At 38.9% G+C, this 27563-nt stretch overlaps 1 protein-coding gene across 2 annotated transcripts in view; it reads right to left on the bottom strand.

The window, feature by feature from the left end:
- SYT14 (synaptotagmin 14) overlaps window positions 1–12145 on the bottom strand; it is an 80655-nt gene extending 68510 nt beyond the window's left edge. For both annotated transcript variants that reach the window (XM_079329726.1, XM_079329727.1), the window contains exons 1-2: window positions 12036–12145; window positions 177–224 (exon numbers count right to left, since the gene is read on the bottom strand). In XM_079329726.1, the coding sequence (XP_079185852.1) occupies window positions 177–224; window positions 12036–12048 (61 nt within the window). In that variant the 5' untranslated portion in view covers window positions 12049–12145. The remainder of the gene's footprint in view (window positions 1–176; window positions 225–12035) is intronic.
- Between the last annotated feature and the right edge of the window lie 15418 nt (window positions 12146–27563).

Genomic DNA, 27563 nt, shown 5'->3' with positions numbered 1-27563 from the left:
AAAACTCAGATTTAATTTTGTAATTTCACTGTTTTTTCCTATTGATATTATCAACATCAAAAGATTCTGCAACACAAAGATGCAACACTAAGATCCACAAAAAGTCAGACCATAACACTGGGACATTTCACAATATTCACAAGCTAAGGAGTTCATTTTCACAAATCATAGCTTACCTTTTCTAATGCAGATCAGTTCATGTACACCACAAGTTCGTTCTCCACCTGTGTGGAAAGACACCATTAGAAAACAGTAACAAATAAAATGTATTTCATTTCTTAATATTGCTTATAAACAATGAAAAAGAAAGTTCGCTATTCCATCAATTAATAAAAATTTAGAAAATTGACTTAACAAATTTTCAAATTACACATTAAATGCTTTGGAGAAAACAATAAATGTACCTTTGACTTAATGGTGGTATGGTTTGAAGAGCTTTGTACTGGACTTATAAAGATAAAATTACAAAAGCAAGCACCTTAACTGAAGCCACACTAATGTTTCCCAAGTATAAACATAAGTTCCTGTTTGGAGAGAACTACCCTACAGAATGGTGTTTACAGAAGAATTGTGAAAATATTTTTTAAAATCCAGTATAATAAATATAATAGAATGCCAAAATAACATTATGATTACCTTCCGTGGTAAAAAAAAAAAGAAAAAAAAAATCAGCCCTGTTAACAAAAACTTGGTTTGCCTAGAATTTCTCCTTTAGATATTTTTTAAATTAAAAAAAAAAACAACTGTAGAGAACTTGAGATATTTATTCAAGAATAATAAAATTGTTGCTAGAAATACTACACTTTTTTTTTACATTTAAATAAAAACAATTTTAATTGGAATTACAGCTTGTAAACAAAATACCAATATATAATATCTAAACTAAAAATATTTTGGAGTGATATGCCCCATGATCAAACCTTAAAATTCCAAACTACATCAAGCTTTGGCTTCTCTTAAATACAACCTAACCCACTCAGCCTTTTTCCACTGACAACAAAGAGTGCATGGATATGAATACAGAACTGAGGGGAACTGCCTGGATTTTCATACCCAGTTCTCTGCAATCTCATGAAAATACAAAACAGAATTCCAAAACATCTATTTCATATGCATTAATCACTCCTTGGCTCCAGACACTTCAAAATGCACTAAAACAAGCTTTAGGTAACAAAATTCTCCCCATCTCAAGAATATGGAAATGCATTATATAGCACTTGCTAGTCTCCCCCATTCTATAATAAATTAATCACAACATACAATACAGCATGTAATGATATCAACCAATACTCAAACTCTTAATTGGTAACACTAGAAGTTGGTATTGTAAAGTTTTAAGTAAATACCTGTATTTCTACTTAAATTTACACTTTAAAGAAATAACTGTAGGAAATCCACATATTGGAGTGAGAAAGGATAAAAGGGATCAAATAAATGGAATAAAACATAACTCTTCTAGAATAAAATTAAATGTCTATGAAAGTAAAAAGAATCCTCATTTTATGTCAGCATACTCAGAAATATGAAATACAAACTGCAAATATATTCTCAAATGGGAAATCAAGTATCAGTGAGTCTAAGGATCCCAGGAGTTTTTAGAGTCCCTACCCTCACAAAAGCCAGTTGTGACAGCAATATAATTCCCTCTTTTCAGTGCATTCTAGAAGCTGGACAACATCATTTTCGTTCAGAAAGGATTTTGGAAGGAAAACATAAGGAAAGTTAAATTAAAAATATAATCTGCTTTTATAATAGCAAGGCATTACAGAACAAATAAACAAAACCCAAAACCAGACAGAGGGAGAAGATTACAATCTTCTTTAAAGTCATTCCAATCATCTTCAGGCTACAAGATAAACCAGAAAAGTGACTGAAAGTCTTCTCCCTAGAATTATCCCCCTGCAAGTTTTAAATGCAGCAGTGAAGAAAAAATAAAAATTATGAGAAATCCTTTTATTTTTTGCCATTACACAGATGCTAGACAGTTAAAAATAAAGATTCATCTAGAACTGACTGAGGGAAGAGAGCAGCAATAGATATTAATTATATTCACTGCTGTCAGTGAAATCAACCAGTTTGAAATTGTATCACAAAATACTAATTCTAGATTTGGATTCTGCATTGCTACTTATTGTTTCATAAAGCAGGAGATCTTGACTCAAACATTAACTTCTAATATAAGATACTGTTCCACCTAATAAAGCCTTTATATTAATCAACATGTTACTTTTTATTGACCACATGGCTACAAAATAAATTTATGCCATTTAACAGGTATACAGTCAAGATTTTATTCCTTTTCACTTTCCTAGAAAATTCTAGAATGTTATTTCTTTTTTTAATAGGTGATTCATTTATTACTTTATTTTCAAACTGCTTTTGGATGGAAATCAACTGTTAATAAAAATACATCAAGTGATATAAAAGTTTAAGAAAGTATATTTTATATTTTAAATTAACCAATGTATTAAAAATGTGAAATTTTATCCTCAATTGACCTGGATAGATTCTTCTTTTCCCTGTGGCACTCAAAACTGTGAAACTAATACATTTTTCACACCTTGATTTTATTAGTAGATTAATATATAAACCCAAGCTCTTCCATCTTTACAGCTCCCAAGAATTCTCTCAGCTTCTAATAAACTAGTTACTGAAAGAAACCAAACTGAAAATATGGAAACATTTTGCACGACAGCAACATGCCAACCATTAATTTGGCATTTTGGTCTGAAAATAGTGGCTTTGTGTTGGTTAGCCCACAAATCCCAAAGGTTCAGTGGCATGACACACTTAAATTTTATCCTTTAAATATTATTTTTAGGAAATTTATCATAGTATAGTGCTAGTTCACCATAATGCTATGGTTAATTAAAATTTAAGCTTGATTTAGACATGAATTATTATTAGTTCTGTTCCATCTTGACTATGAACATGATTCCCTATTTAAGATTTTAAGGTTTTAAATGAGTTTGCATATAAAACATAATACACTGTCCAAAATGTAATCTGAGAACAAAAACAAACCCACTTGGGTACACAGAGCTTTTCATGATGCCAGACAATGGAAGTAAAATGAAAAATAATGAAAGATCAAATAATTTTAGAACTGCACATTCAACAAAACATTTTCATGAGCAAGAAGAACCACCTAGTGGTCCTAAAAATCTAAATTATTCAAACATTCAACACAAAAAGAATGGCCAGACATTTTCCAGAGGCAGCTGGAACACATGGTGAAGTTTAATTTTCTCAATTTTAGACAAAGGTTTTGTATACCAAGACTCTATTTGCCAAGATGACTATGGCAGCAACAAGATGAAAAGTTTCATCAAAGAAGATAAATACTGAATTTTGCATTAATTGAAAAATTTATGTCTTTCCAAACTAGTACATTTCAAAATTCAAAGTTCTACTATGTTCAGAGTTTAGCAGGAACTTCACCACTAGATGCTGATAATAATTGTCAAGGAAATTTAGCACAGACATTACCACAGAGTGATTTAGGCTGGGAATGAATGACATCTGCTGTTCTCAAAGACTTCAGACCAGAACCAGAAAGTTCCTCTGAGCCTCTGCAAAGACCACAATCCCAAGACCTCTCCAGCACCAGAGGTTCTCAGGGGAAAGGTGTCACCTCTGTCACTGAGAGCACTTCCCCCTTACAGCCACCTTGTCATAGCTCACACCCACTGCCCCACACGCTTTCACTGGGCAGTTAAGAACCCATCTCCATCTCTTGCACAATGAAAGGCTGTAAGAGTGCCTGCCAGATTTCCCAGGCTACACAAATGCATTTCCTAAGCCTCTCCTCACCTGCCAGGTACTCTAAGTTCCCTCCCAGCTTAGTGGCCCTCTGCTGAAGTCTCTCCAGTTTTTCAGCCTCTCATGCTGGTTAATCCAGCTGGACACAGGCCACAGACACGTGGCTGGTCCATGTTCAGCTTGCTGTTCATCAGCATCCTCAGGGTCTTTTGTTCAGAGGTGCTCCTGGCCAGCCTCCTGCAGCTGTAGAAGCTTCACCAGTCCTTGTGGAAGTTTCTGAGGATCCTTCAGCCCACTCTGAGCTTGCTGACTGCTTGCCAGGTAGCAGCCTTGCCCTCCAGCTTAACTACTCCTTCTCTGGCATCATCCATAAACTCAGCCAGGGTACATCCCATCCCACCAACAAACAGTGCACAGAACCAATTCCAGCACCAGAACTGTGATGCAACGTAGGCTGCTGCACAAAATTCATTATTCTTCAGTTCAGAAAAAAATCCATGTTTGTAGCTGCAGCAGAACATTAAACTGTATCACAAAAGCCTTTTGTCAGCAGGTGTAATTTTTCGGATGCACTTTTTACATGATAAATTACTTTCCTGCTGAGAATTGTTTTTAATTAGCATTTTCATAAGTTTGGATCACATTCAACAAACGTTTACTTAACATTTTATTCAACAATAGACAACTATTTTTTTCCCTTGGCAAACCCAGGACATTCCAGTGCAGAATGACTACATTGAGCAGGTGGAGTAGCAGGAACAGGGTGCTACAATGTAGAAACATAAAACAGGATACAAGAGAAAAAGCCCAACACAATGTTACCATGTCTAAGTATGTGGAAACGCTAATGCTTTGCTGGGAACGCCAGAGACCCAGGAAAACCAGTCTTATGTAAGTTTCACACAACATGCTACAAATTTATTTAAAAAGACAACTGTAACCAAAGACTTCTGGGTTCCATTACTAACAAATCTACTTGAGAAACTGCCTCATGCCATGAACTGAATGTATGGAAGAATCTGGGCTTGGATGAATGGACAGCCAACTGTAATGGAAAATAAACAAAGCTGAAGACTTTTGCACAACAGCAACCCTACAGCTGCTATCAGTGTTTTTCCTGAAAAGGTTACATACAACCATTAGCCTATCCTCACTCATGGTGTAAAACCACCTCTGCATTCCTTTAGAATCCTTTTTTACAAGTTTAGTCAACAAATAATACTGCATACACAAAAATTGAAATGTTTAAAGTTGAATGCTGAGAACTAGTCAAAAACCAAACTAAAAAGCAAACAACATCTGAATTTATAAGGAGAAAGACAGCAAAGTGAAAAAAAAATTGCTATTTTATATACTTATCTATACGTTTACATCTTTCACAATTTATGCTGTTTTGGTCTCTTCTTGGTCTCACAGGCTCAAAGAATAAAATACAACCACAGAAGACACAGAGAAAGACCAAAGAAAAAGTCAATAAAAATAGTTAAAACACAAATGGTTTCTATATGAGGAGTGTCTTAACAGACTTGGACCTGAAAAAAAACCCCACAACAGATGGTGGACATAAACAGGTGAATATAGAACAATTATTCTCTGTCTAACCCACTAATAACTATCATACTAAATTAGCAGCAGACATGCTCAAGACCAGAAGAAAAAAAGTCACAAATCTATGATTTTATGATACAAACTCCTACTGAAAAGACTGTCTCCTTTGCTTGTACCATTTAAAAAGATCCCTCTCTAACAATTTCTTAGCCTAAGGATAGGTTATCTACCTGTCCTAAGAATATTTTGGGTTTTATTATCCAACTATAAAAGTAATAACAAACATTTAGTTTTTCACAACAAATCCTTGCTTTTTAATTATACACTGGTCAATGAATTAGCAATCAGTGGCAATTGATTAAGAACAGCATAGCCATTTCTATTTCTGAAACACTGAAATAAATGGAAGCATCTATATGGACTGAAAGCAGCTAAAAAGAGATGGATTTGCTAAACTAAGTCATAAAGTAGAGAGTTTATTTGGGACCACCTTCTCCCCTCACCATGAAAATATTATCTCTACTTCCTTTCTATCCAGAGTAACCACAAACTTCTCTTTCCCTACTCTTCTGGCAATTGAAATATAATCAGCACTAAAAAAAAATATGAGTAAGTTCTTTATTTTACCTTGTTTTCAGTCAAGTACTTCTTCAGATAAGTCTTACTGGTGGAGATGAAGAAACACATTAAATACAACTAGCAATGGAAACATCCAGTATAAATGGTTAAAATCTGACCTAAAACCTGTAATTTTTTGTACTAAAAATAGAAAGAAAATCAGAAAACAACTTCACTGAAAATAACAAAAAGATTAAACATACATTGCCAAGCAATGTACAATGCTATCAAATGTTCAGAAAATAAAAAAGATGTCAACAACAAAAGCTGACATAAATAAAAGGATGAAAAATTAGCATGACTTTTAGCAAATTCCTACAGTTTTTAATTAGTAACACTAATCACTACTCTAGAGTAAAGTTTTACAAGAATAAGTAAACTGAGAAACATTTCTTCTTTTAAAATTACTCCATGATCTGTGGCAAAAAACATACTCATAGAAACAGTTTCAAATATTTCAGATACTGCAGTAAGTTTGTGATACAAAGGGAAATTACTATGAATAATTTGTATTGCAAAAGATTCCACTTGGTAAGAAAACTGCTTATTTTAGCCTACAGAACAAAAGTACCTGTAAGATGTGTCAGTCATACTGAATTTACCCCTTTGCACATCCAAGATTACTCTCCTCTGCAGAATGGGACCTATTAGTTCACAAACTCAACACTCATTTGCCTTAGAACTAACTTTCAGAATACTCCCAAAACTTCACCTTCTTATTCTACAAACAGATTTACATAGAAATTAGGGAACATCTCCCATTTCCAAGAGTGAAATGCACAAAGATTAGGAAGTTCAGTGATTAATTGCTGACTGGAAATCCACTTCAACTTTTACGTGCAACATGGACCCGTGTCCTTACGCAGTTCAAAACCCTACAATACTCAGGAAGAGGTTTGAGAGTGTCAGCTGTGAATCCCTTGCATGATTCACCAAAAAGCTGGAAGAGGTATAACTGAATTAGGCTGAAGAGAAAATAAGACCTAATGGTTAAAAGAGTTGCATGTTCTCTGGAAGACAGCAAAACTCTTCCCTTTCTAAGAGGTTCCCTGATTTGGATGGCAACATAGGCAAACATTTTTAATCAGGTAATGACCACATGTTTACTTTCCTGCATGTCCATCTTGAAAGCCAAGAATTCCAATTTGCAGATGTGCTAGGCATTAAAAATTAACAGAAGTCAAGAAAAAAATTCACTCTGAACACATCCACTGTTCTTATATTAAGTATGATAGCTTCATCTCAGCCCACAGGGAACTTGTCAAAAAGAAGTCTAAAATATTAGAGATTAGGTGGGGTTTTTAAAAAATGGTTCCCCCTTTGTTATCTAAAAGATAAGAGATCTACCAGCTTTCTTTTTTTCAATAGATTCAATACTACAGCGATGATGGTGTAATCCAACCAGGAAAGTGGTGATTTTGCCTTTGGCACAAGGTTTCACTGTCATCAGCAAATAATGCAGGAAATCATCCTTACAATGACAATTTTACCAGGCAACACTCACTGAATAGTTTCCACCACAGTCAATGAATAGGCATAAAGCAGCATTAAACCAATTCTGTGTGGCTGATCCAATATGATACCTTGACATGTGATCCACCATACAAGTTAACAAATGTGTTTCAAAGACAATATGTCTTCTTATATTTAGGCTTCATTAAATACTGATGTTGCTGTTCAACCCTTGTCCCAGCCACACAAACTTTGTCATTTTAGGTCAACATTAACTTGAGGATCTCCATGTCACCTTACACCCTTCCAGTGAACCTGCAGTGACACCTGCATAGCCCAGGTAAACAAAAAGTCACAATAAAACTGTTCCCCAGGCCAGATTCAACCCACAAGCTACACATGATACTCCTACTTAAGCTCTGTGAGCAGCTCATTTCTCTGTTGTTTCCTTTTCTAGATTCTGGAAATTTGCAACTAGACATAGTTTTCATGTGACCTGTATGAAGCAATGTTCTAAATACTCTCTCTTTTTGTATCCATAAACAAAAAGTAGGTTCATTCCATACTTTTTGTCTTTGTTTCCCAAGGAAATGAGGGTTATATAATTAAACAGTTCATTTCCTGCCTCATCCTTGCATTGTTTACAAATTCTCTGGCTAATTTAAGACAAAATTGTCAGAAGGTTTTCAGAACCTAATTTAATGTTTCATCAAAATCAGCAGTCAATTACAACACAAACACAAGCCCCACCAAACACAAGGACAGCCCATCAGCTAATAAATCCCTGCACAGCACACAGGTGCAGCCTGCTCCAAACCAAGCAGCTGGAAGATGGGGAAAAAGAAGGAGACAATCTTCACAGAAATCTCAGATCAGGACACTTCATAGACATTCAGGAACAAAATGATCAAAAAGGTATGTACTTGGTAAAAACCTTGACCTCTATATCAGGAAGGAGAAATGTTAAACTGATAGGAGCACAGGGGGGGAAATCAGGAAAGCCATGTTCATTAATCTCATTACTCTATCAATAACTTATTAGAAGACAACACCAACACCACACTGTAATTCTTTCTCCTCTACTAGATTCTTTTTATCTGTACAGCTCATTATTCTATTTAATACTACTTCTCATTTCTTAGCACTTAACTCCTTAAAATGGAAACCATATGAAAGAGTTTAAAACCAAAAAGGTTTAGCTGAGTCTGAGAAGGTTCATCTGCAGAATTTACAATTTACATTGAGAAATGTAAACTTGTATAGCATGTAGGAGATTACAGCATGTTCAAGTTTGGCCCAAAAAAATCTGGTGAAAGTAGACTCATGAGGATATACAAGACACACAATTCTGCCTCAGGTTATAAAACATTTCCCCTGTGACCTTAACAATTCTTTGCCTCACCCTCCCCTCCATGCAATGCAATGTGGTTTCCATTGCTGGCTCTTCACCCAGACTTCAATTCAAGAGACTTCTCTTAAGGCAGGCACCAAAGCTTTGCTACTGCTCAAAAGAGGAGAAGCAGCACAGAGCAACCACGTTAATGCTGCCCTGAGGATCATTACCACAGTGGTGCTGAAGGATTCTCAGAAGTCACTCCTCAGCTTTCTTCCCCACTCCCAGCAAACTGCCACAAGACCCCAGGCTTGGGCAGCAGTAGATGGGAGGAATTTAATCTCAGACTGCCCACTAGTCTGTTTTCACTGCTGTTTTCAGTTTGGCCTTACTCTCTACCATATTTAACATCTCCCTGTTCTGATACTCTCCATAGCAATCCTGCCCTATGAAAAAGTGGAAATATTAAAGCAACAAATAACCCTGCATCATAAAACAGAGCTCCTAGTAAAAACTAATTGTGTTTTGGAAGATAACTATACAGAAAATAAGAACTGCAAATACAATTCTTTAAACTCATTTGAGCCAGGATTTTTCCAATAGAGTTGTTCTATGTTGTTTCCTCATGAATCTGAGATCACCTGACCTATGCAAACTAACTGGATGTCTTTATAAAGATATACAAATGGAATATGTTTAAACATGACATGAACTTTCTAAAGAAAAAGAGGTAACAGTTCCTGCAACCACTAGATTAAGGCTTTGAACTCAATCACATGAAGAATACTCTTGTTTTAAGTGTCTGTCAATGAGCACAACAAAGCACTGACATTGACCTAAAGGGTCACTGGCCATGGCCAATGGAACCCTGGTTCTCTGCAACACTTCACATAAAATGCCTCATTTTTACAAAAACTTTGGGGTTTAGTGTCAGAACCACTAGAAGCTGTATTGCTGAAGAAGCTACACTGCAAATAGTACTTTAAAAGATTTTTTAAAAAGAGGCAAAAGCAGCTAACAAATTCTATATTAATTTGAGCTCTTTTAAATTTGTGCACTCTTTACATCTGTGTCCTGCTTTGAAGGAGTTTTGAACGGTTTTTTTTTACATTTATTCTTCAAAGAGAAGTTTTCAATCTTGCTTATTTTCTCTGCCTCTACCAAAACAAAAGAAAAAAAATATTTAAAAATCTTGCTAAATGAAGTGCCCTTAGAACTGAGCAAAGTATGTTTTCTGTATACTTAAATTCATTTACAAATTTACTTTGACACGATGCAAATTCTGTATTTTGACAGTTTGGACTGGAAACCCCATGGTTTGATGCTGCCTTCAAGAGCTAATATTCAACCCAAACAAATTCATATTTTTAAACACTGCTGGCCAGAACACCAGCACTGCTAAAAAGTACAGTCAAGGAAAGGTACTGTTGCACAAACAGGAGGGAGAGATCATCAAGATACAGAATAAAAATCTTAACACCTACCAACAACTCTACAGCAATCAGTCAGTCAGTTGAAAACAAAAGAGGAAGAGGCATGCCTGCTACAGGCTACAGCAGAAAAACATTTTGGATTTGCCGTCTTCAGGAAGAGTTTTAAATCAAAACCTAGCAGACCACTTTCATGACTGGAATGTTTTTTAATCCCACCTCACATTTAAACATAAACTATGCACCCAATCTTCTCAAGAGCATTTTGGATATTTCAAATAAGCATCTATAAGACAGTTGAGCTATTTCTGAAGTCTGGCCATAATAAGAAGTGTTGCATTCTTTTCAAAGGCTAGATTGCTTTGTTCATCCATGACTATTTGCTTTAACTTTAAAGAAATAATACCCTAAATCCTCTGAAAATATTACACGTGAATTTCACATATTGTGAATATTTTCAGATCTAAAAGATCCTCACAGATTTCTCGGATAATGCTTCCTAAAATGAAAACAGAGACAGATTTTGAAGAATTTTTTTTTCTGAGCTCAAGTTATGTAAAATGTCCAGACCCAGCAGAATTTTTTTGCTATCTTCTTGATAATATTAAGAGGACTTTTCAGCAGGAAAGAACCCAGCCAACATAAAGCTGGCCAGCTCAGACTCCTGGTGTACGCAGCTTCCAAGACAGGGTGAACACGCAGCTTTGCTTGATCAGTGCAACTTCTCCTTACAGAGGCCTGAATTACTAATCCGGGGAAACTGACAGCAGAGAAGCATCCCACATGCGAAACAAACCAGAACAGTTTGTTTCCCCCACATGCACACTGTTTTCCTAAATCCTTTCAGTTATAACAACAGATGCTTTCAGAAAGAAACATCTCGGCCGAGGAAGCTGTATACCTTAGGTCCTTGTCTGGCTAGAAATAAAGTTCGGGGTTTTTTTTTTTGTTTTTTAAAGGATTTTTAACGAGATGTAAAATTACTCTCAGAGTCGAGAGGAGAGGTTTCAAAGCAAAGCCCAGAAGCCTTGCCTTTGAAGAGGAGCATCTCCAAACAAACCCAACAAGTGTCTAGTACATCTCGCTCCTTTGTTGTTGTTGTTGTCGTTTCTAAGTGATGACTAGAAAGATCTGCGGACAGCAGCTCCAGGGCAGCCTGTTAGCGCACAGCAACCGGCGGCGGGCAGGGAGCATCCCTCGCCTGGGGACTCAGTTTTCAGAGACTCCGGGGCCAGCAGAGTGACAACGAGTTTTAGAGCAGTTGGCAAAGTCCCTGCGGGGAGGGTGGACAGGGCTGCACCGACCTTCACGGCCCGGGTGAGGGGCCCGGCGGTCCGGACCCGGCGGCGGGCAGGGGCGGCACAGCCCGGCCCGGGGGGCGGCAGAACCCGGCCCGGGGGGCAGGCACAGCCCGCCCCCGCCTCAACCAGGGCGGCTCACGGCACCGGAGGATGGATGGCTCCGTCCTCCCCGGGTCCCCTCCGCGACGCCCACGGGCATCCCCGGGGCAGGCGGCGGAGGAGGAGGAGGAGGAGAAGGAAGGATGCCGGCCACCGTGCCAGGGATTTATTTACCTCGCCCGGCTCCTGGGCGCGGAGACGGGAGGAGGGAGCACCACACTCACCTCTCCCCATCTCCAAAGAGCCCTTGACCCGTAGCCCCCGCGGCCGGGCCGAGGGGGACGGGGAGCAGAGGAGGCGCTCCCCCGCCGCCCCGCTCGGCTGGGGTCCCGCTCGGCTTCGGTGCGCCCCCACCTCCCGCCGCGGTGGGAGCCCTCCCTCCCCCCGGAGCCGCCCCTCTCCCCGTGCCCGGGGGAGGAGAGGGAGAGGAGGGGGCTGGGGGAGGGGAGCGGTTCGGGGCGAGAGAGAGGAGCCCGTTATTGGCCTACTTACCATCAATCGCCATGATCCCCGGCGGGGTGGGCCGTACCAAGCGGAGGGAGCGCACGCAGCACAGGCGCTGCCGGGCGCCGCGGCTGCCAGGCGGGAGCGGCGGGAGGGGCGGGGCGGGGCGCGAGGTGAGCGGGGCGGGGCCAGGCCGCGCCCCTCCCCCGCCTCCGCCCGGCCCCGCCCTCAGCCCCTCACGGCCCGGGGGCGCAGGCCGCCCGCCCGGGGCGCTACGCCGCTTCACTGGGTTTCCTTCCCAAAGCGAGCGGCTGAAACAAAACCCGAAGCTCTGAGAGCACAGTGTCAGCAAAGCTATGCTTCACAGAATCACAGAATACCCTGAGTTGGAAGCCCAAAAGGGTCATCAAGTCCAAGCCGTGGCTCTGTAGAGGGCACGCCAAGAGTCGCACGATGTGCCTGAGAGCAATGTCCAAAAGCTTTCCGAGCTCTGCCAGGCTGGTGCTGTGACCGCTTCCTTGGCGAAGCTGTTCCAGTGCCCAATTGGAAAACTCTGTGTTTCCAACATAATTCCAATGCCCTGCCACAGCTTCAGGCCATTCCCTCTGTCACTGTCACCACAGAGCAGAGATCAGTGCCTGCCCCTCCTCTTCCCTCACAAGGAAGATGAAAACTGTAATGAGGTCTCTCCTCAGCCTCCTTCAGGACTGAACTGACCAAATGACCTCAAACATTCACAGGTTGTGATAAAACCAGTTTGGTTCATTGAATTAACTAATCACATCCATAACTGCACAAAACTGCTGGTGGCAGCTCTAGTACTGACTCTACAGATTGTCTTTTCCAGGATTCTTCCCCTTTTATTTAAAACACCATGCCACAACTTTTGGAGGTAAGTTTAAAGGGAGTGGATTCTCCCCCTCTATTCCACACTCATGAGAACACACTTAGAATACCACATAAGAACACCAGCATAAGTAGGCTATGGAGCTTTTGGAGCAGGTCGAGGTGTTGAAGCCTCTGTTGCTACTCATTCCTCTGTCCCACCCACCCCAGGTCCTTCCTCTCCCTTCCACGCCTTTTGCTCATTTCTCTTACATTTGTACCAGCCTCTTTCCCTGGAGTTCTGCAGTTGCTGTCCCAGCCAGGACATCCTTCTTCTACACTCTGTTCCTCACCTCCCAGAAGTGGCAAAAGGAACATCACAGTGAGCAAAGAGGACAGGGTTTTGCAAGGCCCTGCAGCATTTACCACAAGCATCCAGAAGGACATCTCAGGCAAACCATGCATGGCTCCTGCAACTGAGAAAACAACCGAGCAGAGAACCTGTATTATGGATTTTATATTGTAATCTTTTACAGGATGTAGGATGTACATAAAATTCTGTTACTGTGACAGAGAGTCCTGGTAGATTTGAAGCTATAAAGAAACACGTTACTACATGCAAACAAGTTTTTCATACGTGGGTAGACTGATCAAACATAGGAAAATTTTCACAAGATGGTAAAAAGAAATACCTTTTGTACCAATATCATCTTTCTGCCAAGTGTTTAGTCACCATTCAAATCCTGGAAGCATTAATCCCCTTCAGCCTCACAGCCTTCAGAAATCTCTTGTCATATAGAAAAATCAATGTGTTTTCTCAAATTTGTTCTCCACCTCAGGAAAAAGAAAACTTTCAAGTGAGGCATTTAAAAGCACAGTCAGCCTGAGCAAAATGGCTGTCTTGAAAAACACAAGTCCCAAATGACAGACATATGTCCAGACCAGAACCAACTCTAAAAAAGGTCTTCAAAGAGAAAATGTCAGCAGAGCTTAATGGCAAATATATTTCTCTGTACCAATACTGACATTTACCTCAAATACTCTGATGGTTTGCTGTTCTTCCTCTTCCTTCCATGTCTTTTCCTCAGCTCTCCTGCTCCTAGAAAGTATTCCAGCCCTGAAGCTTTCCATACAATTTGTGTTGATGGCCATCTTTCTGTTGATATTACTGTATTGAGTACAGGGATGAAGATTCCTGTGGAATCAAGTAGATGGAGTTATTATTCTTTTCTGCTCTGTTTTTTGTTTGTCCCCTTGCTTATGGCAGCATTCCCCAGCATGAAGGAACTACCAGTCAGATGTCTTAAAATTTTTCCAGGGCACAGACATCCACCCATACAGAATCCAGCATATAGTTCTTGAGATGTTTAAAAAGTATCCAAAATTTTTGGAGAGCCTCACATGTCATCACGATTCCATGATTCATGTGTACAATTTCCATAATAGTATGCAAAAGTTCATGTCATTGGACAAACTCTTTTTGAGGGCAGAAATGAACCTCTGTGAATTAGTGACACTAATGATTGTAACTCTTGGTTCGGGGTTTTGGTTTTCAAAACACAAAAGAAACACATCATTTCCACAAAAGCAAGGAAAGCTGAGTTTGGAAAACCAGTTTCAGGACAAACATGATTCCACATCAACAAAGAGATGGAGTGAAATGTATGTGTAAGGAACCAAAACACGATTTTTTGGAGCTATGCTGAATCAGAACTGTTCTATTTGTGCTTAAGTTTCACAAGTACATGTTTAAAATTTCTAAGCTTTATTCAAACAGCAGATACTCCTGCCCACCACTATAACAGTCTCTTCTCTTTTTTCAGTGTTACCAGGAGGGAAAAATCTTGAACAAACTTCCAAAATTCATCTATTTTAATTTTATTCCTGTGCTGTAAATGAGACTCTGTAAGCCTAGCTTCATCTGTTCCCTGCACAAAAGGAGCACAGTTTGGTCAGTTTGGATGTGTCAGAAGTTTTCTACTGAGTCCAGTGGGCAATTCATTCTGCTGGAAGCATTTACATGTGATCCAGTAAGTATGCCCTTTGCAGAATAGCACAGCTGCACACAAACATGACTACAACTCAACTCCAGACTGTAAGTAAAGGTGATAAATCCTTAATCTACAAGCAATTTACAGGTTAAAGAGAAGATCCTATGGTGACAACAGATTTGCTGACAGCAATGCAACTATCTGACAGATACAGGATAAATTTAATCCCATAAACCCTAAACTTTTCAACAAACTACCTACACAGAAGAAGTTTCTCTCACTGAACTAATGTGAAGCCACTTTGGCAATTAAAGCTAAAAGCTGTTGGAAACTTTGGCATGAGTGCCCTAGGAGGAGAAATACAGTAAAGATCCATTTAAGGCCTGATCCTTGCCTATTTGGATTTTCTCTTCTATCTTAGCCATAATCATAGTGTTAAACCAGATATCTTTTAAGAGTCTGTGCTCTCTGAAAACTTAGAATATATGCAAACCATGGCATGTGTGAATGAAAAGACTAACTGAAATGTTAGAAAACACAGACTATCAGTAACCAGAAAGGCTGAAGCCCTAGATTAGTAATCTGTTAATTAGGATGCCAGACAGATAAGGTGTCTATAATTGTCATGATGAGAACAAAGTGAGTTCACAATTGAACAAACAGTGGAAGAAAATTTCCAAGAGCTGGATGTAAATATTCCAGTGGAATGTTGCCATTTCATTCAGCTGTGGATATTCTGTAGAAACAGTGATTTCACTGAAATGCCATTGAGAAAGGGGTGAAATATCCAAAGTCTTGCATTTCAGACAAAAACGTCTAATTTCAAAACTTACAATAACTTCATATTATATTTTAACATAATAATGGCATTAAAATGAAGCATCTTTATCTTATTTATATAAAATCTTTCTGTTAGAAAACTCAGTCTTTTACTGAAATTTCCTTTAATAGGGCATTCCAAAACCATGGGTATGCAGCCACACCTCCCTGTATATTTCTCTCTGGTTTATCTCAATCTGGAAAGAAAACAGATTTTAAAGAAGGGATCAAAACTCTCACGGAACTGAAATTCTGAGTTTTTTTGACCAGGATCCTTTAAAAAGTCCCAGCAAGAAGCACAATGATATGCAGTTTCAGAATGTTACCTCCCTGCAGATTATTTATAGGAAAGCAAAAACCCCTCGTGCAGCAATGTTGAAGTGAAGAGACAAATAGACAAAATCTCTAATCCATAATGTTGAAGTTAAAACACGACCTCTGAAACATCTTCAAGGAAGATATCCAAAGAAATTATTATTCCAGCAGATGAAAAGATGGCTAAGAATTATAATACAGTGCTATGTCCTAATTGATTTGGAATATCAGTTTGCTACTTCCCGTAAGGATTTTTGGCAGCAATTATGTGAGCACTGCCAATCAGATTTGCAATCAGATTAGTTTCGCATGCACAATGTTCTTTATTAGGACATTAAACACTCGACCTTTCAATATTAAGGTTTGCATTATCAAGTTTTTTGGCACTAAGTAAATAACCTGTGACTCCTATTTAGCTTCTCATAGTTTTTGAAAGATAGGAAAGACAACCTTAGCCCTCTGGAACTGCAGAGCTACATGTGGTAGGAGTGACACATCAGATACACTCAAGTCTCCACTTCTTGGAAAAGAAATGTAAACCTGACTCTTGGAGCAAAGGATTTGGCCAAGTAATACTCAATGTGTAACTTCATATATGAAAAGATGAACTAATGAAGTGGGTGTCCTGCAGTTGTAGTTCTGTACCACTTATCTCCACCCGTCCCCAGTGGAACATCTCTAGGTTATCCCCATGTTATCCTCTGCCACATTTCCAGTGTTAACAGGATATTATTACAATTATTCCAGAGCTTTGCACAAGCTGTTTGAATGTCTGAGAAGCCATCAAATAAAAGGTGTGAATGATGAATTGTCATAATTGCACAAGTCTCCTGACCTTTTCTGCAATGAGAGTTCATTCTCTTCCCCCTACACAGAAGTTAGTTTCCCTGAAACTGGAAGGAACCTAAATATTTCTGGGGTCTTAATGAGCTTGACCAACTGTTCCTAACCTGAGGCTTCCCTCAGCTTTCCCAGATAGAAGCACTTGACAAAGAGAACATGTTTACATAAGCTTAATCTGCTTGGGAAATAACACTAGAAATCTCAAAGCCCAGCAAATGGCCTTCACAATTCAAGCAAAGTATGAAGAATGAACCATTCAGCTACACTTAGAAAACAAAACATACATTTTAATGCAAATTTCCAACAAAAACCCTGTGTTCTTGCAAAGACGGGTATTGCATAGAATATCCTGACACACAAATGGATGAGGGTTACTGTGCTTTCCTACAGAAGAGCTACATGAATATCCAATTAGAGAAATCATAGTATAAAATGGTCATGTGAAAACAGGCACATATATCATATGAACAGCCAGCCATCCAGAAAACCACACCTAAGTTTTTGATGGAAAAAGTCTTCTTCATCAAAAAGCCATCAAAGGTAATACCATGGAACAAAACCAAATTCAATCTCCATTATTCATACTTAAAATATTAAAAGGGGATTGAAAGATATGATCTAGTTCTCCTGAAGGGCTATTTTTAGAAAGAACAAGGTCCTGGATGCTAACAGCCTATTGGCCTGGTTCATGCCAGCATAAAATGAATGACCTTGCTGTCACAACCTCATCTGATAGAGAGGAGAGCCTGCAAATGGTGTGAACAGAGACTGAGCTGCGACAAGCTGTAAAATCACAGCAGACATAGAGGCAGAGTTAAAGCTGTCACAGTGCTGGTTATTAAAACATTTAAATCTCAGATTGCTTGAACGGCACAGAAGTTTTCCTGTCAGGGTGTTCTTAAAGCTGGTTGCTCACCAACTGGCACTGCAAATCCAAGAGTGGGAGAGATTCTCTTCCCTGTGGCCCAGGCAGCTCGGAAAGTAGTGCATGCATAGGTGGTGGTGTCAGCACAGGGATTTAATCACGCTCCCAAGGAAGGGGAAGTGATAAGAGATTCACAAGGTGATTTACAGTGTTAGTTACCCACAGCATGTATGCCAGTCCTGGTTTATTGACTAGCCCTGGCCAAACCTACCCACAGTCACTGCTCTTGGCTAACCTTGACAAAGTCACTCCTGTTGCCATGAAACAGCTTCCTTCGCTCTCACTCTCCATCTCCCTCTAATTGCCTTTAGTGCACTCTCTGCTTCCCTGCTTTGTTTCTCTGCCCTCCCACCTGTAACCTGGTTCGCTCAAGCCGCCGCTCCTGCATTCTGCTGAGTACTTTTGTGTAGTTGCTCTGCATGTAAAGGAGGCGAAGGTGATCTCTGTAGAGGAGGGCGACAGTGTCTAGCAACAAAAGAAAGTGCTTGACAAACACTGTCCCCTTAGCAACCATAAGGCTGTAGCTGCAGCCAGACCTCTCAGGGTCTTTCTGGAATGAAATTATATCCTTAACCATTCCTGCTGAGAGGCTTGTGCTAAGTATATAATCTGCATTTAATTTCTTTCTAATTGCAGAAACTTGTTTTGTATATGTTCCTGCACAGCTGAGAGCTCAAGCCTGTGGAGTACTTGTTACTTCCTTTCCCACCGAACTTAGTCCCCAGGAGCAGTATTGCAAAAATATTTTTAAAAGAAATAGGGGTTCAAAAGGCTGCATCCATCTAATTTAATGTTTCTTTTTTCCTGATAAAAGCTTTAGTCTGCCTTTTAATTATTTAAAATATTTCAAAGTCATACAGCAACATATGATCATCTCTGATTTTTGGACTTAGCAGAGCTGCTCTTAACGCTGTTTCTGAACATACGTTCTGTTCTTACGTTTAAAATAACTACCAGAATATGTCATCCATTCTGATGCACCACAAATATTCTATTGATGCATTAATGACATTTCTGAATCTAAAGAAAAATTTTTACTAAGAATGTATGAGACCTGCAGAATTGTTAAAGTCACTGTTTAATGCAGGACCTATTTAAATGCATTTTTTGATTTACATTTCTATTGCCTTATTAAAAGACTTCCTTCCATGAAAAAAAATCAAATTATATACAAACTGGAAGTATAGTGCTGATTCTTTTAAAGGTTGCTCTTCTATAAAACTACATCGAGATTAAGAATTCTGCAGAAGAGTTGTTGAATCTCAAAGTTAAATTATTATGTTTATTAAGTACATGGGGAACTTCACAGAGGCAGAAATTATTTCTAAAAAGAAAAAACTTGGCAACAAACTAAAGTTTGATTGTCACTCAAGTACATAAAACAACTGTTTTAAAGCTGATCAAGCTGTTTTCTCCTTCTCTAAGACCAAGCTTCTTCCATCAGAAAAAATAAAGTGATGTATATTCCAGTCTGACCTTCTTAATTCTCTTAATAATTCTACTGATACCCCATGGTAATAAAGAATTGAATACTGAAAACTTACATTTAGATGAGGAGGTTGTCCATGGAGAAATATCTCATATCCTAGAAGAGTAGATAAGTAAAAATGATTCCTCCAGGGAATGATGGCAATAGAGCAGGATTGGTATGGTAGGGGAAGAATGAGTTGTGTTTGTAGAGCAGGGAACCATATGAAGGGGCAGTAAGATATTAGTCATGTGGCTTTAAAACCTCTATTTCTGTTTGGTGTGAGTTTGACTTAGTCATAAACTTACTTCAGCTATCCAAATGTTTTTCCCAAAAAGATGCATCTTAACTTCTCTTGAAAAGCTCAATGAAGACATCTTGAAATAAAACTGTTCCATTTCAGATATGTTAAATTACTGTCTTGGGTTGCAATGACCTTCTAATATTCACAGCTTTTCTAAGAGAGGTAGATACACAAATACCTTTGGGAAAAAAATGTAATGGAAAATGCAAAGGATATGCAAAAAATATTCACAAACCCACCACGAAACTTCAAAAATATTTATCCTAAATCCCTAATTACTGAGCTGGATTTATCACTATAATATCTTTTAATCTGTGAGGCAACAGCTGTCTAGAATGGCACTTTCTGACTTTCTGCCTTCTTTGTCCCTTTCCAATATTAAACTTATTTTTCATTCTTTCCAGCTATGTTACCCACATCTGGAGCCCCTCTATTGCTGATCCCAATCTACACAATTACTTTGCCTTGGCAGTTCTTGTTGGCTCCCAAAAATGTTTTCAGTCCAAATGAAAGCAGTATTCTCTACCACCATTTTCTTTGCCAGTTCTCTCAAAGTCATTGGTTCTTTGCTGCTGGTTATCACCTGTGTGCTCCTTCCCCTCTCCTCCACATGCATTTTTGCCCTTGGTAGGTCATTGTTTGGCTCTGTGTTTCACTTGAATCTGCTCCCAATATTCTTTCAACTTCAACCTATGTGACTCTCCAAAAGAGAAAAGTAATCCCCTGGAATTATATCACTATAGTTTAGCACAGGATCTGGCCCTCCTTTAAGTTATTTAATGAGATTAATCACTTGCTGCATAATAGAAAATTTTAGTCAAAGAGAAGTCAATTTCTTTGGTTTCATCTTATTGTATCAATCCACACAATACTATTGCAAGGTAATGAAATGAATTTTCCCTTATTTTAAAGACAAATTACAGTGATATAGAAGCTGTAACCACATTGCTCAATAAAACAGGACCAGGGACTATTTCATGTCTCTGAGGTCAGTTGACACAACCTGAATGTCTCCACACTGTTCATGGTCCTGGATTCTTTTTTTGTCTCATGAACTGCTCCTGTGTTCCTATGACATCATCACTGTATCCATGCTTTTTTTTCCTACTCAGATGTCTCAAATAATGTAAGAGGTACATACAGTCCACCAGAGTGTGTATTCATGGCATTTATTGATATATGGGTAGGTGTTGCATGCCATTGGGCAGGTTATGATGGTACAAGAGTTAGTTAAGGGTGGCAAGTCTGCTGGAAATGTGTTGGAGAACTGCACAGGTTATAGGGACATGGTATGGGTTTTTTCCTGTACCACCTGGTGGCAATTTGGATGTGACAAATGTCTTACAAGCATTTTATCAGGCTCAGGATCAGTATTCCCTGAAGCAGGGCCCTGTGCTTATTGGGTGATGTAGGTGTATTATGGTCACTTTGCCCAGCCATGAATATCCAATGGAGTAGATTTTTCTTATACTAACTAAATGATGTAAAGTCACACATTACAAGTTGTATTTTATAGATAACACAGTGATACTGATACCAGGCAATTCAGAACATGGAAGTTGACACCATTGTAAAACAACTTGCCTTTGTTCATTTTCTCTGTGGAAAAGTTGCTTCCATAAATCATTAGGGAATATCTTTTCAAACAGATGTCATATTCAGCAGTGTTTTTCTGGTGGCTGAGTTCCCTTGGGTTAGTATTTTCTTATGAAAAGTGTGCTGGCGTGCTGGTATTTCTGTAACATGCCTCTAGCCTAAAGCATGGTTTGAAGCAAGTACTTACTTATTTAGCCAGTAATGTTGGTAATACTCACAGTTAATGAGCTGTCAGTTAATAAACAAACTGAATTAATGAACTCACACAAATTCACAGTCTTCCATTAAATGAACTGCTATGCAGACTGTAAGAGGTGATGGCACGTGAGGCCTGAGGTTGCATGGAAACTCTCTGCCACTAAACTCTAACTTAACACTGCTATCAGGCACTGACAAACAGAAATCCAGCATATTTCATCTAGCAGACCTGTGCCATCCTTTAATCTATCCAAAAGGCTGCTCCTGCTGGACCTTTTCCTTGGCACAGAGCACAGTTCTCTTAGGTGAGGCAAAACTGCCCAAGGCCAGACAGCAAGCATTTATATGGAAGTGTTTTTGCTGCCATGACAGTGCAGCCAACAGAGTTTGGAGCTTGCATTCTGACAAGGTGATGAGCTACAAACCACAAAATATTCTTGGTTGATGAAAAGAATAGTATGTAGCTAGGGTACCTGATGATTTTTATACCACAAAAGCAGTGAGGGATTTTTGTCTTCTCATCCTCCCTCACTTATAAAACATGCCCATTAGGATTATTTCCTGCCATTGTCACCAGCTTTATAAAATTAACCTGCTTCAGCATACTAAAACTTCAGCTCACTGGAGGCAATGCTGTTGCATCAAGTGAGAATTAGGAAACTGTCTTTTGCAATAGTGACACAATAGAGGACAAATGGCCACAACAAAATCACGACATAGCCTCCTGTGACTCACAATTAACTTTTCCTTGGAATGAGAGGAACATACAGTCCTCTTTCAAAAATAACAGTGTGCTTGGTTGTGAGCCAGTGATAAATACATTTCTGATTACAGTCAGCAACTTAATTTACAAGCATCTGATTAGAAGAAAAGAAAAAAACCACCAAAAAACAACCTTTCAGAAATATGTTGATATAAACAAGTCATCTGTGATCTAGTGCACTGAGCACAAGGTTGGAGTCATAAGACTTGGTGTTCCCACTGCTGCCATTTATCTGCTGTCTGACCATGAGCAAGATATTGTATGTCTCTATCTCAGCTTCTTTGAGCTGGCAATTAGCTAAGGTGTGGGCACACCTTAGAGATCAAGATTTCAACTATGATCTACAAATAAAACATCCTGTTTATATAGAAAAAGGTTCCAGAAATACAAGGATAGATTTCCACTGTAAACAGCTGAAAATCCTTAACTGCATTATATCTTTTCTGCAGGTATTTATACTGGGGAATTTTTGCAGAAATATATGCCCACATGGTATGATTAAGGTCAGAGGGATATGCCCACATGATATGATTAAGGTCACAGGAGTAGAGATAAACCAGCTTTATGCAGAATGCATACACATGCTGTACACATCCCACTCACAGGCTTTGCCATAAGCTATACTGGTCTTCTAAAAGTCTGCATTTGTTCCAAGCCAGCATATTACAGCTGTATCAGACGAGCCAGAACAGAAAAATGGATATAATTTATCTTCCAAGTTAATGATCAGACATCTATATTTAAAGATAATATACTGCACTGTGTCCCAAATGAGCAGCAATATATGATTGAATAGAGAGTATGCAATTACATGCTGATGTTCAGTAGGCAAAGAATAGTCCTGAGTGACTCCAGTGATAAATGCCTCATTGTATTAAAAAATACACTGAGCTGTAACTCAGTGCTAACTGCTAACCCTCTAAAACTTGGTGCTTCTGGAAAGGAAATAAACATTTGCCACTGCTGCCTGTGAATGACCACAGAGACTTTTTACTAATAACTCTAATGGGATGAGCCTTTCAGCATGGCATTTTACTTCAGTTGTCAAATTCTATCTTCTAGTTTTCAATTGACTAGGCAGTTGTTAAATTTAAAACATTTGCCCAACATTTTCATTTTTAGCCTCTTCTTTCAATGCTTAGTCAAAACTTTTGCTGTTTGTGAGACCATGCTTAGGGTAAAAGATAATTCCAATTAAGTTTACTTATTAATGGTTACATTTCAGATGTCTATTGGCTGTATTACTTCCTTGAGCCAGTCTGGGTATAAAGTATAAATCCGACACACTTTTGTGGTCCCCTGGAAGTCACAGCAAAACACTTTTTTTAGGTGTTCCTTATGCAGCTGATAAGAAAAATTAAAAATAAAGCTCATGGCTCGTTTAACAATTGTTTGCTGGAACATATTTTCATGAGCTATCTTTCAAAATTTTCTCAATTCTAAAAGCAGTTTTTTTAATGTTATTGGAAAAGATTTTTTTTAATGTTTTGGGTACTAAAGAGACATGGAGAGAGAGAGAAAAGAAGCCATGCTTCACTTTCATATGTGCATAAATTAAGATCATAAAGCAGAAAAATTCAAAGCATCTGACTTTCAAGCTTTCAGATGCATTATCCCATCTGGCTTACATTTTGCCCGGAGAAAGAGATTGTGCTCTCTGGGGACGGGGAGAGAACAGGGCTCAGGAAGCACGTTCAGCAGAGCCTAACCAGGCTCTGACCTGTGAAGCTGCGCTCCTACACTGCTCCGTGCTGCCGGTGCAAAAGAGTGCGTGGGCAGCAAGAGGAGGCGTGTGGTTTATGAATCCATGCCAGTGCCATTCCACTGGCAAAACCCCCTCCTGGGGAAGGGAAGCTGCTGCAGAAGCTCCTGCATGCTGGAGGCTGCAGCTGTGTGCATGGAGTACTTATGCTAATTTTGCCCAACCTGGGAAAAGATCGGGGGTGGCTCCATCACCGGCACGGAATAACTCTGCTGAACACTCTCGTCTGTGCTCGGGGCAGTGATCAGAATTAAGCTCTGAGAGCTGAATCTATTAATACGAGCTGAGAAATAATCAGTTTCATTTCTACCACATGATTTGGAGATATCTGAGTTTTTCCACTGTGTTTTAAGGTCCTGTTGCCATAGTAAGCACAGAAGTTCTGAACAATGAGCTGCTGCTCAAGGAAGGGACTGAGGAGTTGCAGAACAGCGGTTCAAAAAGGGACACAAAGGCAATTACAGAAGCTGCAGGGAAATGGAATAATTTTTCTTTTATCACAATGCTTGCCATTTCTGTTTTGACATTGGTGGCACAAGAATAAATGCCAAGAAAAGAAATTTAATCTATGTTCAAAGAAATTATTTTTTAAAAAGACAGATCAAACCATATTCTTAATACATGGTGACAGTGTTCTCAAAAACAAGGACTGCTTCATGTAAAAATAGTCATGGATTAGATCCACCTACCTCCTGAATTTTATCTTGAGATCAATATTCTTTAGAACTACTATAACTTACATTATTTTCATCTAAAAAAGGAAAAAATATTCTGGTTTTTATTTACCTGATACTCAGTTCTTTTCGAAGTAAATAACACATGTAACAGGATAATGCATCTTTAGATTCTACTTTTTTTTTAATCTTCTGTTACATAGTTTTCCAGAGTTAATTTCTGTGCCTGGCAAGCTGAGAGAAATTGTTATTATGGGACCCTTTTACAGCTTGGAAAGGCAAAGTTAACAAACTTATAACTTCCAAGTACTTACACAGGGAGCCCATTTGCCAAGGAATTACATAATGCTCAGTTTGACTGCAGTGGCTCTTAAAACACATATTTTATAGACAGTAGTGCACTTCTAGGGCCTAGGCCAAAAGATCTTGTTCATCCATTGCTCATTAAAATGTTGAATCTTTAATAGAAACAGGATGGGATCTTTGCTTTAAAACTATGTAAAACTGTACAGAGGTTTGATTCTGGATGTATTCCACTTTGCACCCCTGAAGGTAAATCTTTTTTGCAAATGCAGGAGGATGAAAATGTCTTTGCATTTCTGCTTACACCCACCTTAGCTTAGTAGTGCTGATAGAGAGGCTATTGCAAATGCTGAGGTTTGACATATAATAACAAAAACCTCCTGGATCTCTGGGGTGGGAACTATAGTAACAATTATCAGCTCCTAATCTGTGTTCTCGTGAATTGATGCAGTGGCACATATTTGCATTTCTCTGATAGCAAATGATAGGGCATGCTAATAGCTATTTTAATAGCCTAACAATTATTTAAATTAAGGTTAACCCTAATTACATTTCCTATTAAATCCAGGCAGTGATTTCCCCACCTCCAGTGGAAAGAACTACATGATGAGTCTTACATGCAAAGAAAGGTCTCTCAAGTTTTCTCCTGCCAGTTCCTGGTGGGGAAGACCTGGGGAAGGAAGCTCTGGCTCTTGAATTCTTGCCTATTTCCCTTGAGAGAAAAAAATACTGCAGAATCAGAAACATCAGGATAGGAACTGTTCTGAAGCAATAATATTTAGCTTTGCTCACCCTCTTTGGCCTGAGAATAAAAACAGCCCAGAGCCCAAACTCTGCAGTAGAAACTGGATGTAGGCAATTAGCAAGGCTGCAGGAGAGGGCACACCACTATCTCTTTTCTCTGGAAAAAAAGCAGAGGGCAACACCAAATCCACATGTGCAGAAGATACCTCAAGGAACATCATCTCCTAAATGATATGAGGAAGCCAACAAACACAGATAATCTCCCTTGCTGAATGCAGGTCAGGGGGATTTACTCTTCAGATTCCCTTGCTTATTTCTATTCAGCAAAGAAGAAACAAAAGCATCTAAGTAACCTCAAATTCTCACTTCCTCTCCCCAGAAGATTAAGTGATCCCTCACATTTTCTGGAATGTCAGCTCTTGTTCTTTACCCTCTGATTAGTTTACTGCTATTGGATGGCTATGGAAACACACATAGTCTATCTCCTATGTAAGCAAAGGTTTTATTTCAGAAACCTTGAGACAGTGAAATCAGAAGCACAAACATTGTTCATTCCCACTGTTGAGTGATTCAATTTAGCTTTAAATGTGTAATTAATTTTACTACTATGGGAAATTAATTATGTTTTTGTTATAATGATCAGTATTAACCTAATTAGTGACATGAAAATTCCCAAGCAAAACACTTAATTATATTAGAATTAGGAGGGTAAATATTTTCCTAATGGAAAACTTCCAGTAAAACACTAATGTGCTCAAAGGCTACAAGCCCAAGAAACATTAAGCATTTGTGAAATGTCACCTATAATGAGATTCTGATTGCTAACTTAGCTACACAAGGTAATAGTATTTGTAATATGGAGTTAGAAACATACCCATACATCACGAGTAAGCCATGCAACACTTAAATTGATGCTTTCATGATTCAGTTCACCAGATATAGCAGAAATCATTTTCAATAATCTCTTTCTCTAGTTCCAGACAGAGGTGGTGCCCTGTCCCTATCCCTATGGCCACTGAAAACCGTTTGAGGGACAAGAAAAAAAATCCTTCCCTCAACTTCATGTCCTTCATGTGCAATCTTTTTTCTGCTTCTAACCCCTGGGTATGCACTTCCAGCCCTGCTCTGATTAATTTCTCTGTTTTCCACTCTTCACATTTTCTGTAACATTTTTATGCACAGCATTTTCATAACTCAGAAAGGAGCTCCTGCACCCTGGAAAACACAGGCAGGAGATGCAGCTTAGCTGGGAAAGAATGCCACCACCAAACCACAAGGCAACTGTTCTAGTAATTAAAGGACAATAACTGAAGAAACAGCATTATCTTCCGTCTTCCAGGAGATATATGGCCCTCATAGCTCAAGTCTCTTGTAAAGGATTTGCTTTATAGCACCCATAGAAAATATCTGAACTCCATCTTTTTAAATTAAAACAAAAGTTATGCCTGGCTATGTTACCCCACACAGTCCTTCTTGTAGTTCAGGGACACCAGGTAACCAAAAGAATCATTTCAGTTTCCCTGGTATCATATGGTCATTCACAACTCAATCTGATCCTGCTTTCATTTACATTGTTACAAAAAGCTTTCTTTTACCTGTCTAACTTGTTGCAAGCACTGTCCCACGTTTAAGCCACTTTGTAACACAGGGAACATATTTGTTCCTGATCCACTGGCCACCTAACATTGCAATAAAGTATTTATTTAAGATAAAAGCTTTGTATTGAATTAGAAATCGATCTTCCACTTGACCTGACAGTATTGTTTTATGCATTCATGTAAAGGTCTCTTTAGAAACCTCTTCCATTAGTGTGCTGGCCAGAGTGAGTGACTGAATCATTCCTATACATGCAGAAATAACACTTAGAAATATAATTCCCAGCTTTTGTGAGACTCAGGGTGACTGGGGCAGGCACCAATTCTCTTGTCACCTCCCAACTCTTGCTTAAACAATATATCTCGCTCACCAACTGTATACAAACACTGCCAGGAATTTATCAGGTTGGTATTACACCCTATCAATTATGCATTGCTTACAAGCACAATA

Source organism: Erithacus rubecula (genome assembly GCF_903797595.1).
Source record: "Erithacus rubecula genome assembly, chromosome: 2".
Classification (NCBI taxonomy): domain Eukaryota; kingdom Metazoa; phylum Chordata; class Aves; order Passeriformes; family Muscicapidae; genus Erithacus; species Erithacus rubecula.
The sequence above is the reverse complement of the archived record's forward strand: the minus strand, read 5'-3'. Positions and strand labels throughout refer to the sequence as shown.